Raw genomic sequence first — 14,574 nt, 5'->3', positions numbered from 1 at the left:
TTTTTGGGATCCTGTAGAAAAGAAGCTGAGAGTGAGCTCTCTAATCATACCAATGCATGTCCTTCTGTTTGGTCCCAACTGAAGGCCACCTGATGGACAAAGACACTGCACCTCCCCTTTGACTTCTTCACATCCATATTGGCAATTCACCACGGCACATGTCCTAGAACCTGAAAACGGTATTTAAAATAACAAAAAGAGCAAAATTCTAGGCTGGGATCATGCACTTAAAATTAAGTTAGATCTGAATGAACATAGAAAATTAACCAGAACAACATTGCATTCATCATAAATCAAGCTGTTTATACATTAACATATTAACAATTCAGGGGTCCATGAGACAGATTTTACACTCCCCTTCACTTTGTTCTTTCTTTATCTGCCCTTATTCCTCCTTTTTTCTCTGATCCAGTACTGTGACTTCTTACTACCACCTTTTAGATTCAGAGACAGAACGGCTCAAAGTAGAAAAAAAGGTGTTTTTTACATTTTCTATTGAAACAATTTTACCTTACAGAAAACTGCTATTCAGTAGTGAAATGGTTTTATTGCTTACCATCAAATATTCTTCTAGTACAGAATCTGATTTTAAAAACTATTTAGCCTGATGGACTTAGAAACTGCCCTTTCTTTTGACCCTTTATGGAACAGATATCTGAATCCAATGAGGCACTAGCCAGAACACAAGTCTTGGTCACCACGGGTTGGTTAGGAGTCTGAATTATTGGAGATGATTTTGATTAGCCTCTAAACAGAAATGTAGGGATCTAGATCCTGTCTGAGAGACCTACGTGAGACTAGAAAAGTAGGAGAAATGTATTAAGTATGTAGGGAGATATTTCTAAAATCCTGAAGATATCGAGGAAGCGTTAGTGTTATGATGCCAGGGAGAGAAGTAGCATTTGGAAGTGTTTACTGGAACAAATGGAGGTGTGTGCAAAGAAAGTACTTCCAGCTACTTCACTCTGGTTGTGTTTAGAGAAACAGAAATGTATATAGGTTCTTTATAAGTGGAAAGCTTGGAGCCGTTGTCAACTAATTAGAGACAGAAACCAACTGCAAGAACTTGAAACTCGCTCACCGCTTAGGTAGAAAAATATATGAATTTTATTTTAAAATGCAACATGTTTATTGTCAGAGGTACCAGCACTTTCAGAATGGTGCACAGTAACAGAGTGTGTAGAAAAGACAATGAAATGTGCGGGTGCATATATAGCTACAGCCATATTATTTGTGATTTGAATATAAAATATAATGCATATTAGTTCTGTGTGCTTTTAAAATTAATCTGTTTAAAATTATTTTTCTGAGGCTGGTTTGTTTAGAATCTGTGGCTGTGATGAATATACAAGGCCAAGAATTTACTGTATTTGCAAAAGCATTTTACTTTTGTATGAATGGGAACATACAGGAGGTAAGGGTTAAAAAAAGACAGACTGTAAATCATAATACTTTGGCACATCATCTACTTCCTAAGTGGGAATGAATAAACTTACTAAAAATTATTCCTCTCTAATTGGTAATTGTCTGTTTTCTCTTTTGTTTGAAGCTCCTATTCCTGGCTTTGGTTAGACATAATATTGGCTTAGATGAACGGCTAATTAGATCTATTATAGTAATTCCTGCAGAGTTTGGGTGATTTTGTGTTAGGTACTAACCTACTAACTATTTTAAGCAATGGTTCTCTGTGGTCCAAAGCCACAGTCTTCTGATACCCTTCTTCCAGCCCCATGGTCCCTCGGTGTGGTCGCAGGGAAGCCTGACTGCTCAGACTAGGTGGACTTCATCTTGCTAAGGTGACTTACATCATGGTGAATTTGATTCAAAAGAAGCAACAATATGCTCAAAATATTTGCCTGAATAAAATGATGAGAATTATACAGTTGGTGAAATAACCTGGCATTTCATCTGAGCACAAGCTTAAGTCAGCTTCAGGTGAAAGGGGAGGCTACTAAACTTAAACAAGAATAATTTCTACTTAAGCAAATAATTTACTACTTCATTTCATAATCATAGTTTCTGCTTAAGAAAATAAAGGCTCTTCGGAACTGGAAGGTGGCAGATGGGTTGTGTTAATGAAGCACAGGCTGGATGAACATTTTTTGCCTCCTTAACTAGAGCTGTGAAGAATGAAGACTTATTTCCCTTCTGGGGGAAACCAGGTTTCCCCCCTGAAATTTTGTTTCATTCTGTGTCAGTGTTTGTCAGGGCTCTACTGAGAAATAATGTTCCCGTGTGCCAAAGTGAAATGCAAGCTTCAGGGCTCACAGCTGCTCAGGCAATTTTTTCATATACACTTGACACTGGCCACCACTGCTGCTGAGAAATTCAGCATTTTGTGCTGGCTTAAGCAAGGGATAGTGCAACTGAGCATTTGGAACAAATGCGGAGTTTCTTAAATCTGGAAATGAGTCCTGAACTAGGACTGGCTTAAAACTGATGCAGCAGAAATATTAAGTTACAGTCTGGATCCAGTATTCTGAGTTGGTTCAGAAGCATGGCTGCAGCAAGCGTTTGTGCTCAGAGGAGCAGGAGGGAGGGATGGAGGGGAAAAGCTGCTGCTGGGCTCAAAGGATAGTTTCTTTTGACTGCAGTTCTGGCTTCTGCCAACTTCAGCTGTCCTAAAGACAGTGGCCTTACTGAAAACTGCTCGGCGTATGATGTCAGCAGATACACAAATTATCTTGATGAAATGGAAGGAATATATATCCATTTCTCAGGGATCTCAGGGCTCCGCAGCTGTTGGCTGCTGGTGATACACACCATGCTTAGTAATGCAGAGGTACATCCCTGAGCTGTGATGCAGGGAAGGGAAACCCTCCAAAAGCTCTGGCCCCAGGCACTTTTCGCAGCAATTTCTGTCCCCCTCCCATAAGAGAGAGAGAATAGGAGCTCTGCCCTGAGCTGCAGACCCTGCACTCCTGAGAGTGTTTGCCAAGGCTGGGTATTTTTTCCAATTATCCCGAGACTGACAGCAAACTTGCCAGATGGACACCCTGCCTGGTGAATGGTTGTCTCCAAGGTCTGGAGATCAAAGCCTTTCAGAGTTTGTGGTTTTCTGTCATATCCATGGGAAAGATTGTGCTGCACCCCATACAGCTAGGTCCATTGGTTTAGGACGGACCTCTCAAGCAGATTGTTCCACTGCTGAGACCAACTATATTCCTTGTCCAGCTGATGCATCTGCTCTGGTCCAGTGTACTCCATAAAGGGCTGTCCCCATGTTCCCTAGGGTTTTGTGAAATTCAAAGCCAAAAATACCTGTATGGCACAGCTCAGGTGAAGAAAAAAAAGCATTTTCTACAAACAAAACAGTGTCATTGAAAAATAAGAAGCTTCCTCAGGTCTGAAAAATCAGGTTGGCTTAGAAAGCAGAATGCTTTCCACTACATACTGGCTTAAAGACAAAGAAAATAGGTAGAAATATAGTTTAGATAAGCCTTAGCTCAATGAACAAGTGTTTGCAAGAAGCTGGCGGCAACTGTGAGAAGCATATCGACACACAGATAAAATAAATTAGTCAAGGAGCACAGAAAGATAAAGCAAGGAATAATGGCATGAAATTCAGCACAGTACAAAGTAGTATGTATTGGTGCTTTGCTTGGATAGGTTCATTCATCCTTACTCAACAGATGAACTGGCAGGATTATGCACCAAGGTTACACTAGCTGTCCTTCATCTGAAGCAACACTATCATAGATTTTTACTTCTAGCAGGACAAAAATTCCTCTGAACACCAAAATACAAGTATGACCCAGTTTACTTTATCCAGGTACCGCCAAATAGAAAGCCTCTCTCAGCTGCTGACAGTACCAGAGAGCTGCGGCAAAGACCCTATCCTGAATAAGCTAAACCCGTTCATCACAAGAAGAAAATCTGCTGGATCAAATGCAATTAAGATGATTTTGGTGTGCCTGTCCTATCAGCTCTATTACTTACTTGCACACGTGCCATCTGGCATAAGCATGTACCCGTTGAGACAATAGCACTTGTAGCTGCCATGTGTATTCATACATCTGTGTTCACAGGGACGTGGTTTCAGTCCACACTCGTTCAGATCTGCAGAAGTCATTGGAATGAAGTGAGTGCTGGGTTTGTATACATATATTCATACATATAGGTGGATAATACTGCCTAATGCCTTGAATTCTCCACAGTAAAATCGCCTGGATTGAAAATGAGCCAGCCCCTTGCAAGATGAGAGTTTAGCAGGCCATCTGGCTGAAAGACTGCTAGCAAAACTAACATAGGCAGACTTCTACACCTGAAAAACTAATGCAAACTCTGGCCACATCTGGCAGCTTGTTAGGAAGAGGTGGAGGGGGACAGAATTGCAGTTAGTCTCTCTTCTGGGAGTTGTTTTTCTGGATTTCTCTGATTCTAGCTGGAGATTTTAGCCCTCCAGTTGACCTCTGTACTAGAAAGGCATAAACATGAGACGAAGAACAGCAAATTGGCTTGAGATAAAGTGAAACAAAGATATTTTTTTTTTTTCTGAGCTACATATTGGTACCAAGGTTATCAGCAGCAGAAATTAAATACAATATAAGAATTATGTGACTTTAAGAATAAAAGGACAAACCTCAAAAATCTCAAAATCCTGAGAATAAAAGCACCCTAAATCCTTCTCAAAATCCAGGATTTAAAAGGCTTTGCAGAAACTAAATTAATTTCAAATTCCCAATAGCTATCCTTCACAGGGAGAAAACTAGAATCCTAAAAATTTTAATTTGCGTGGCGTAGGCAAAGCAGAGCTGACAACAGTATTGGTCCTATGACAAGGGGACAACATCTGTGCTTGTGACTTCTGTGAACTGACACCTCTACCGCTTGTATTTTGAAACCTGATTAGTAAACAGACAGAACTCATTAACAGAATGCACCAGCACACGCAGCCCATTCAACGTGTGTTTAACGGCACATGTGATCAATAATATAATTTCAATAAAGACGCAACTCTCCAAGCAAGTACTGAGCTTGCGCAGCCCCACTTCTAATGGGAGAAGCATCTGTTCTCAAGTCTATGCGCTCTGCAGACCACAGAAAAAGCGTAAACTTTGTGGGGGTTATACATGTGCAGAAGTGTTTGTTACAGCTCAGTCCAGCGAAGAAAAAGAGGGTTGCATTCTATTATTTAAACATAGAGTCTGTTTGAAAAAGGACAACCTATCAGCTTGCAAATCACATTGGATTTTTGTGCTACTGTGGCTCCACTAAATAACCAAGACTCTCTTAAAGAAACAAAAGAGCAAACTAGGGAACAAAAGTTATTCCACTTAGACCATACATTTTCAAAAGTGCTTAGCTGCACCTATCTTGCACAATGCACAGTAATGCACAGATAGGATATACAGCTCTGAAAGAGAACCTACAGAGATAAGGCTAATTTAGCTCATACTTGGTGGCAGACTAATGCAGTCGTCTTATCCCTGTTACTTCAGTTAGCTCATGTTGAGCTTGCCTCAGCAGGGCATTCTGCTCTAAGGACAGAGCAAGACTACATCTGCCAGTAAATTAAAAATGGCTCTGAGCATTCCTGGCTGCTGGAACATGACCACCTATATGGCTATACTATTGAAATAGCTCTGGGACATTTCTGGCCTGTGCCAGCCACCACTTTACTAAAAAATTCCTGGCCATGCTTCAGAAGGTAGAACAGCCCAGGGAACTAACAGGCTATTTGCACGTGTAGTTCTGTGCGGTGCTTCCACCAAGCCCCAGACTCTGAAACTACTGCAAGTGCGCAGAACTGATCTGCTTGCCTACGCAGGGCATATCAAATGCATCAGGAGTTACTGCACAGAAAACACCTAAAAGCTGAGGGCTTCTCTGTTGCCTTTTGGTAACATTTAAGCTGCGAAATCATTTTTGAGATTAAACTTCTGGATTTAGAGGCTGAAGTTGTTAGAGGTACCTACGTATCTATTACACACAACCAGGGCTGTTGTTTCATTTACCTCTCTCTCTTAGTGCTACTGAGGAATCGACTTCTTTCCCTGTGAGCAACATCAAAAGCGTAGAAGATGGAGTTTTCCAAAATACTTAACAGTATAGCTTTATAGTATACTGTTTGAAAGATATTGTGTAATAAATGGGTTGTTTTGACTCTGAAAAATGTCTTTAGTATGTCAATGCAATGTTTTCAAGCAAAGGCTGCAGGTGCTCAGGAAGGTAGCAAGGATAGACCTGTCCATTTGTGTGGCCTTTATGTCATGCTTCTCTCACAGCACCTGCAGTTCACTCATCTGCACTGCAGTAGGATTGCCTCTCTCCACGCACAGTGACCTGCTCCTTTCATCTGATCCAACACAAGGGTCTCATATATCAGAACAGAGAAAAAAAGCTCAGTTCTCACCAACGTGTTAGCCGAAATATTTCCATGTCTAATTGCAAGTTTATGAAGGCAGTGGCGCATTCAAAGTTTCTGAATATGCAATTCTAAAGACCCCCAATTCTGGTTCTCAGAAATACCAATCAGCATATGCAAACAAATGGCATTGGCCCAGGCAGCTTGAGAAATTACACATCTAGCACATAGTTACATGTCTTTCTGATGAAAAGGTTAGTTAAGAAATTAACATGGGTTGCTAGTTAAGAAAATAACACGGGTTCTGGATCTGACTCCTGTCTCTTCTAATAATTTCCTATAAAATGTCTCCATGCCTTAATCCTCTGACTATAAATATGACAGTTTGCCCTTGTCATCAGCCCACAGGAGATACGTGATATAGGTTCAAACTTCTGTGTGCTGAAGGAGGCTTAGAGCTTGCCTGGGATGCTGGAGATGCAAGAGCCTTCAACTCTAAGCTTTTCTATGTAAACAAGAAAATATCTTGGTTTACTATTTTGCAAGATGACACATAGTACGAGATAAGGAGACAGAACACGAACAGTCTGCTTTCTGGAGTAATATCCCCATGTGCACAAACCTTGATTACAGGTTTTCCCTGTAAATCCAGGGAAACATTTGCATTTGTTTGGTCCCATGCACTCGCCATACTTGCAGCCATGTCCACAGATAGCTGGCGGAGTCAGGCAGAGAAAGGAGAGAGAAAAAGAAAAAGTTAGAAATACTCTGAGAACTTTTGCCCTACTTAGTTGCCTAAAAACTTATTGCACAAGTTCAATGTCCTCCATACTTTTCCCTCTAGTTTGGGCATGGTAGCTACTGATCAGCACTTGATTTCTGCTTGAGAAAAGTGACACTAGCATGGATTACATGAGTGCATGCTTTTCCAGATTTGTAAAGACCTGGAGAAGAAGGGACTCCTTTTAGCTCTCTCCCTTATGCTTTTTCTGCCATGCTTATGATTCACATTTAGTTTTGTACTCTTGCCTTTTTCCTGTTTTTAAGTAGCCTGTGTGAAAACCAGCGAGCCAGCAGCTTGACTTGCTATGCTTGGCATCTGGAGTAGCAAAGAGGTAGCAGCACTCTTCTGCAGCCAAAGGAGACACATTACCCTGCAGCAGTTTTCCAGTCTTGGATCTCCTCAGTTACAGCTGAGGAATGTGTCCATCCCATGATGGAACATTCAGAGCACATCTATCAAACGATCAGGCAACTATCCTTACCACACAACCCAATAAGTATAATTGCATCAGGTTTACAATGATTTGAGAGGGCTATGCTTAGCCTGGATGCTTTAAAAAGTAAAAATTTTCTAACTCTCAGCGCTCTGGATCATTAGTCAGTAGTTAAATGCTGACTTTTATAAGGCTTCAGGCGTCTAAAGTCAATGTGATTGTCAACATGAGGGTTATTCAGGAAAAAGCAAACCAAACATGCACTTAAATCAGTACTAGCTCTGGAAAAACAGCAAAAGAGCATGCACCAGAATGTACATCTCGCTACCTTGTGTAATTAAGCTGCTAGGCAAACTGTAGGAAATAGGAAAGTCACAGTGTTAGTTACTATATAGTAAAATTCATAATTAAAATTTGTACTTCTGAATTCAAATATCTTCCCTACATTTAAAGATTCATTCAGACATACTGATCCTCTAACTCTGCAGAATAAGGCATTTTTCTACACTACCTCTATCCCTGAATGCAACATGTGATACTGCAAGACCAGCTGAGTTTCAGCACTGAAGCAGAGAACACCGCTGCATCTGGATTTACAGTGCAGAATTACATCATAGTTGGCTTAAAGTAATGTGCCAAAGAAGAATCTTAAAAGTTTATGAAAACTGTGTTATAGTATGAAAGCAACCTCTTGCTTTAAAATAAGACAACCTACTGCACTGGCTGATCAAAGTTACATTTGCCAGTTGTCCCCCCAGGTGTTCATTTGCCTCAAAACTAAGGTGCTATTAAGCAATGCAGAAATATTAATAATGGTATTCATCACTTTTTCCTTTTTTAAACTGACATGCTATATATACAGAGCAGAGATATTTTGGCATCTTACCCTTTTAGATACCCGTATGTTGATTTTCAGCAATGAATAACCCTAAGCCTCTAATCAAATTCACCACATATACAATGCCAAACTCTCTGGGACAACAGGTGCAATATCTCAAAGATTCCTAAAACACGTATTTTATGATTTTGTTGTGTTTTGCCCAAGTACAACTAGAGAGAGATTCCACATCACCTTCTCCTTAGGATCTGTAGACCTTTTACAAATTAGAAATGTCTTAAGAGTCATGGAGTCTTCATTAAGCCAACAATCCACAGACCAGAATGCCGGCTGGCTACCCAAGCTCAAGCCAGGTGCACTTATTGCTCGGGGTTTATTTATATTTTTAGAAAGTTAAAACCTTCTGGTTCTCAGAGGCTGTGTACTCTGAAGATAAAGGATACCAACTGATAGAAAACCATTTTAGGGGTCCATATATAGCATTAGAAAACACTGCATTTTTTGCACTTACTTGACAGCTGTAACAGTATAGGCACTGACCAGGGCTGTGCGGGAGGTTAGAACAGACGGTCCCTTCCAGACCTACAAATTTTTGAATATGTATTTTGTGGTTTGGTGTTATTTACCCAAAGCTCTGCTTTTTTGAGGAGGTGGTCTCTCAAACATGTTTTATTCACTCTCTCACAGAGTTAAGAGATTTCACTCCTCAGAAGGTTCCTTTCTGTAACTTCTGGCAGACATACGAAATCCCTTTATTAGTACCAAGTACACCGCCGTGGAGAGGAAACAAGCATAAAGTGTTAATGTTACCTTCGCAGTGGCCCTTGTTGTTCTTTTTCCAGCCATAACAGCAATCCAACCTAGAACCATAGCGACACACCCCAGGCTGGCTCACAGCCACCAGCTGCCCACGAGCTCTCGAGCTGCGTAAGGAAGGATAAACACTAGCTCCAGCAGGCAAACGTACTTTAATCCATTGCTCCGTATACTCCTTTGTACAGTTCCCTTATGTTTTATCCACCATCAGGCATTTTCATTTCACCAAACCTAGGGCAGTGTTCCTAGACAGGAATGCAAAGTTGCATTTGGTTGTAGAAACAAGGGAGACGGGAACGTTCCACCTGCAACAAATTAACTGTGCAACTTAAATCCTTTCTAATGAGAAACATGGGAAAGGCAAAGAACACAGCCAGGTCCCCTGCTAGAATAAGTCATTTTTAGTATCGGTGAAGTCAATGGGGCTGCTCTAGCTTGCGTCATGTGAAGAATTTGGATCAAATATATGATGCTATACCTGACAGCGCTATTGCTTTGGATGATGAAATACTGATTCTACAGAAAAGCGGCTTTCTGAACATCAGTCAGCCCCATAAAAGCTACTGACTTGCAGGTTCATAGCCACTGCATGCGTGCAAATTGATTAAGTGCAGTCCTGTGCATTCTGGTTGCACAGGACTGCCTGACCATACAAATTAATGTTAATTTAATCTGCCAATAAGCCCAGAGGGTTCAAAGTCACTGCGCAGATCAACAGGTGCAAGAGTTGGAAAACCTGCAACATTAGTAGCCAAAATTATAAATCTGATGGAAATCTACAACTGTGTAAGTCTTTTAGACCTACTCTATGCTGCACCGGGTGCTGTGACTCCAGTTCTCTTCTCCCTCTGCTTGCTGTTAAACTTAAGTTCTCCATTACCACATGCCTGTCCCCTTTATGAAATTCTCTTGTTTATCCAAACTCCTCTGTCCCCACTGCTTTTTCCAGGCCATAATTTAAAATGCACTTTCTTCAAAGAGTCCAAAGTGGTGTTTCTCACACAGAAAATACCTTATCTGCGAGAGCTTCATAGTCAGGGATTTGGGGTATTGAGGGGGACAATATGCAGCAACAAACATCCCCATGGTGGGGAAAAAAATGGAAAAGGAACTTTGGCATTTTTTTAGTCTGATGCACAATAAAGGCATTGCTTTATCACCTTACAGCAGTGCTTTGCACATAATGTTCTCCTCGCATGCTAGAAAGTGCCCTTGAATTCACCTGGATAGTAAACGTATATTCTGTTTACATCCCAGAAAATTCCCTTGAATGCAGCTGGATAGTGCTATGACTCCCCTGGAAGGTTTAAATGCCTAAAGCTTGGAGGAAGCAGGATCTCATTACTTTCCAAAAGGTGCTCATTTTCACAGGAAGACAAACTTATTCAGTAATGTTTTATTTAATAATTCAAAATCAAATGAAAGTGTCTTTACAAAGTATATGATATCTTACAAGATTTCAGTACAAACTTGTCTTAAAACTGGGAAATGTTCCATAAAACTCCAATTAAAATGAACACAGCTGAACTTTATAGATACTGCCCCGGACAAGGTCTTTCACTTGTTCTGACTTCCACAATGAGCATCAAGTTAAAGCCTACCTTTGGCAGTGAGAAAGTCAACTAGATCATTGACAGCCCACCTGGATCCCAAAATCTGGGAGGAAAACCAGTTTTGCCAGGTTAGTCCCTCCAACCTGTGAAGAACCACGAGCCATCAGCTCAGCTATTGCTGTCAGGAGTTCAGCGTTTTGTGCAAAAGAAAGAAATTTAAAAAGAGGAGATCCTTTCAGGCAGGCAGATCCTTTCCAGGAGAATGTCACAGGGACCCTCCTGAATGTTGGGGGAGAAGTAATGCAGACTGGAGGCACAGGACGCTTCCAATCCCTCCCTATATGATATTCATGTAGGATTTCACAGGGAGTACCTAGAAGCCTTCTGTGCTTATCACTTATCTGCTCAGTGTGCAAACAATACCTGGCCTTGAAGAACCTGCAGCCTAAATATGTGACTGAAGAAGAAAGGCAAGAAAAGGTAGACTGTGCAGGTCAGATCGCTGTGCAGGTCAGTGGCAAGAGCGGTCTCCGCATTTCTAGCAAAAAGAACTCTGTCCTCCGAGAGCCAGCAGCTTACAGCACTGGTGCTAACGGTAACAAGTGGCAGACTGAGCCGCTCAGGGTGCCCAGGCAGGAGAGGAGTAATGAATGTTATGCGGCCATGACATTGCTGAAACCAGTAGGATGGCATTTAGCAAAGAACCTTGAAGATGAATAACAAGAACTTCTACAGTAAGCCAAGGCCTCCTTAGCTGAGGTGACAGAAAGAGCGAGCTGGCCGTTATTAGCTGTCACAGGATCACTGTGAGCCAATAGCACCATTATAAAATAAGTAGGACTCTCAGGTGTTTCAGTTAAAATTCCAGGAAAGTTTTACTGCTGCTGTATCAGGTTGTATTGTGTACATGGTGGAGAAATGTGAATTATATATGGTATATATGATGATAAAAGCTATGAAGAATGACCTATTTTACAGAGGATGAGAAGAACTTGGCTTCAGTTGAACAAACCAAAAGCTGAGAGGGGATCTGATTGCTTCCTACTACATGTCAGGCAGCTCCAAAAGAGAGAGAGAAGAGCTTTTTAAGAGAAAGGCCAATTTATATCCATCTGCTCTTGTGCTGCTGTCCATTAATCCTCTGGGGGGGATACAAGAGTACGAACACAGCCACAAGAGGGGTGAGAGTCTTGAAGAGCATTGAAGAACTAGGGGAACAACTCCCACCTAATTTTAAGATACACAGTCTCTTTCACAAACTGATAAAGATCTAATGTTGCCTGTAATGATACAAACATAGGCCTGAACGAAGTGACATCCCACTCATTCAGCTGCTGCTGAAAAAAATTATTCCTCTCTGGCATAATATGAAGATTACAAATCCTGTCCCAAAAGAAGTTGGACCAATTCAGAGCAAAGCATTCAGGTACTGGCCAGGACCAGGTAAGTATAAAACTCTATACCTACAGCAGCGTGAGCAGCAGACAGAATAAATCTGGTGTGTGATGGGAGGACAGACCTTAAACTACTACACAGTACCTTTGACTTCTTGCAGTGATTTACTCAATTTGATATTTAAAAAAGAAAACATGTATTTACAATAAAACATGTTCAGAAAGTTCACCTGCTCCACTGATCAGTTGGCTAGGTAGATCTTTCAGCAGAGCGAAGTTGATTGATAGGGTAGGACTGATATCCCCAATAGCTTAAATGCACAAACAACTGCAAAGGAAAATATTACAAGTACAATAATGGGTGAAAAGGGGGGAATAAAGCACACCTGAATGTTGGGACTTACTTGTCCAACACTCTGTCCCTGCCACCCCTTACCCCCGCTTTGTTGTTTCATTCTACAAAATAAGAAAACAGTTTTACATTGCATCATTTTCTCAAAATTAGTTTATGACCTAGGCCAAATCCAAGCTACTAAAAATGTTTCTATACCAATGGGCAGTCAAAAATTTCAAATATAATAACTGGGCTGATAGCTGTGCTGGACTATAATCCTCACTAGCAGCCATTTTACCAGTAACAGCTAAAATAAAAAGAAGTAAAAATCCCAACAGTGAAAAAAGTTACTTGTCGTGTTCTCCTGACCAGTGATCATGAGTGGCGTAAGACCTGCCTGAACAGTTATGTGACAGTAGCAGCTGCAGAGGATGAGTGAACAAGTCTTCAAAAACCTGATTTAACCAGCTAGGTAGATAACAAAGTCTGGTATGGTTTAAGTTAATACAGTTCTTTGTTTTCAGGTCCTATCAATATTCTGTCTTTTCCTAAAGTTTGCTCTGGGAAGGAACATTTATGAGCTTTTACCTACTTTTTTTTTTTTTTTTTTTTTTTTTTTTTTTTTTTTTTTTTTTTTTTGCTTCAAGACACAGCTGCTGTATACATTTAGTGCACTGTTTCCATAAGATCTCTACAGGATGCTTTCGGTCAGCTCTTGTGCACACAATAGCTGCCTGCTGCTGGGGGCGGTGTGGGGGGGGGATGGAGGAAAGGTCTCAATTATATTATTAGCAGCTTCCAAATAATTTCAAAGATAGGATATTATCCATTTCTTTCATTTTCCTCTGAAAAAAATTCTGGGCATTGTTGCTAGCAAGAAACAACCAGCACCAAACCTGAAATTTTGACCAACTGGTGTATTCAGAAGGACAAAAATATGGTATCTCACCACTTAGCAATTTGAAAGAAATTTCTAAAAACTCTATTGGGAGTGTATGTCACACAGAGATACATTGGAACAGTTTGCCAAATGAAGGCATAGGGGGTTTTGTTGTGTTGGTTGGTTGGTTTTTTTGGTTTTGTTTGTTTGTTTGTTTTTACAGAGTTTTATTTGAAGGATGACTTCCTTCTGGAGAAAAGTTCACCTGTAGTCATATCAAATAAAACCAAAAAAGTGTCACCTATTTTCTTCTAATAACTGTCTTAGATATCCCATCAGCCAGTTTCAGGCACTGGACATGACAACAGTCCTGCTTCACTGTGAGTCCCTCCCAAAACACCAAATGAAGTTTAGCTTGGGCTTGCAGAAGTTTCTTCTGTCAGGCTTCACGTGCCCACGGAACTCCTTAAAGAAAGTGCTCAGAGCAGAAAAGTTAAAAGTCCAGGTATGAAAGCTATACTTCTGAGAGACAAAACCAATCATAATTAATTCAGTCTTTCAAAACTGATTCTAATTTTTACTGTTTCCTGTTCCTCCTTCCTAGCCATTCAGAGCAGATAGGATTTCTTTGTCCTCTTAAATTAGGATCCCTTGTCATCCACGACTTCCATCAAGATGTTTGAAAATCTCTTCTTTCCCCTTCCTCCCAACGGAAAAGGCAGAGTGACAGTCTTAGTGGAAAAGAGAGATGCCATCACCATCATCCAACATCAACTTGGACAAGACATGCTGTAAAGCAATCAGTCTTACAGCAGTTGTAGCTTTCCCATACGTTTCCTGACTTACTGTGAAATATCACTTTTACCAAACATATGACTCTTGGCTTCAGCTAACTCCAGGCCATACTTTGGTCTAGAAGGAGATAAAGCTCTTCTTTTACGGTTTGACACCTTTCGAAGTGTTTGAAATGCAAATACGCAACATCAAGAAATAACTAACACAAGTATTTAAACAGAGATCTGCTTTGAGAGCAAATGTGTTTTCCGTAAGAGCAGGTCTGGAGTTCATAAACTTCCAGTTCCTGAGGAGCTGACCACTTGATAGCCCTGCATGTGCTGGAACAACACACTGCCACTTGTTGATCATAAACATTCCCATTCGCAAATCTGACACTAAGCAAATAAACCACACAACATCTTGCAGACTTCATCTCCAGCTGCTGTGAATTCTCCTTT

General features: G+C 40.8%; 1 protein-coding gene across 1 annotated transcript in view; it reads right to left on the bottom strand.

The window, feature by feature from the left end:
• Positions 1–14,574, bottom strand: part of EGFL6 (EGF like domain multiple 6) — a 42,302-nt gene that overhangs the window by 26,958 nt on the left and 770 nt on the right. The window contains exons 2-5 of the mRNA XM_029999173.1: positions 9,173–9,285; positions 6,930–7,022; positions 3,940–4,059; positions 51–170 (exon numbers count right to left, since the gene is read on the bottom strand). Coding sequence (XP_029855033.1) covers positions 51–170; positions 3,940–4,059; positions 6,930–7,022; positions 9,173–9,285 — 446 coding nt within the window. The remainder of the gene's footprint in view (positions 1–50; positions 171–3,939; positions 4,060–6,929; positions 7,023–9,172; positions 9,286–14,574) is intronic.

Source organism: Aquila chrysaetos, chromosome 23 (genome assembly GCF_900496995.4).
Source record: "Aquila chrysaetos chrysaetos chromosome 23, bAquChr1.4, whole genome shotgun sequence".
NCBI classification, from domain to species: Eukaryota; Metazoa; Chordata; class Aves; order Accipitriformes; family Accipitridae; genus Aquila; species Aquila chrysaetos.
Note: the sequence above shows the minus strand (reverse complement) of the source record. Positions and strands in the feature narration are given on the sequence as shown.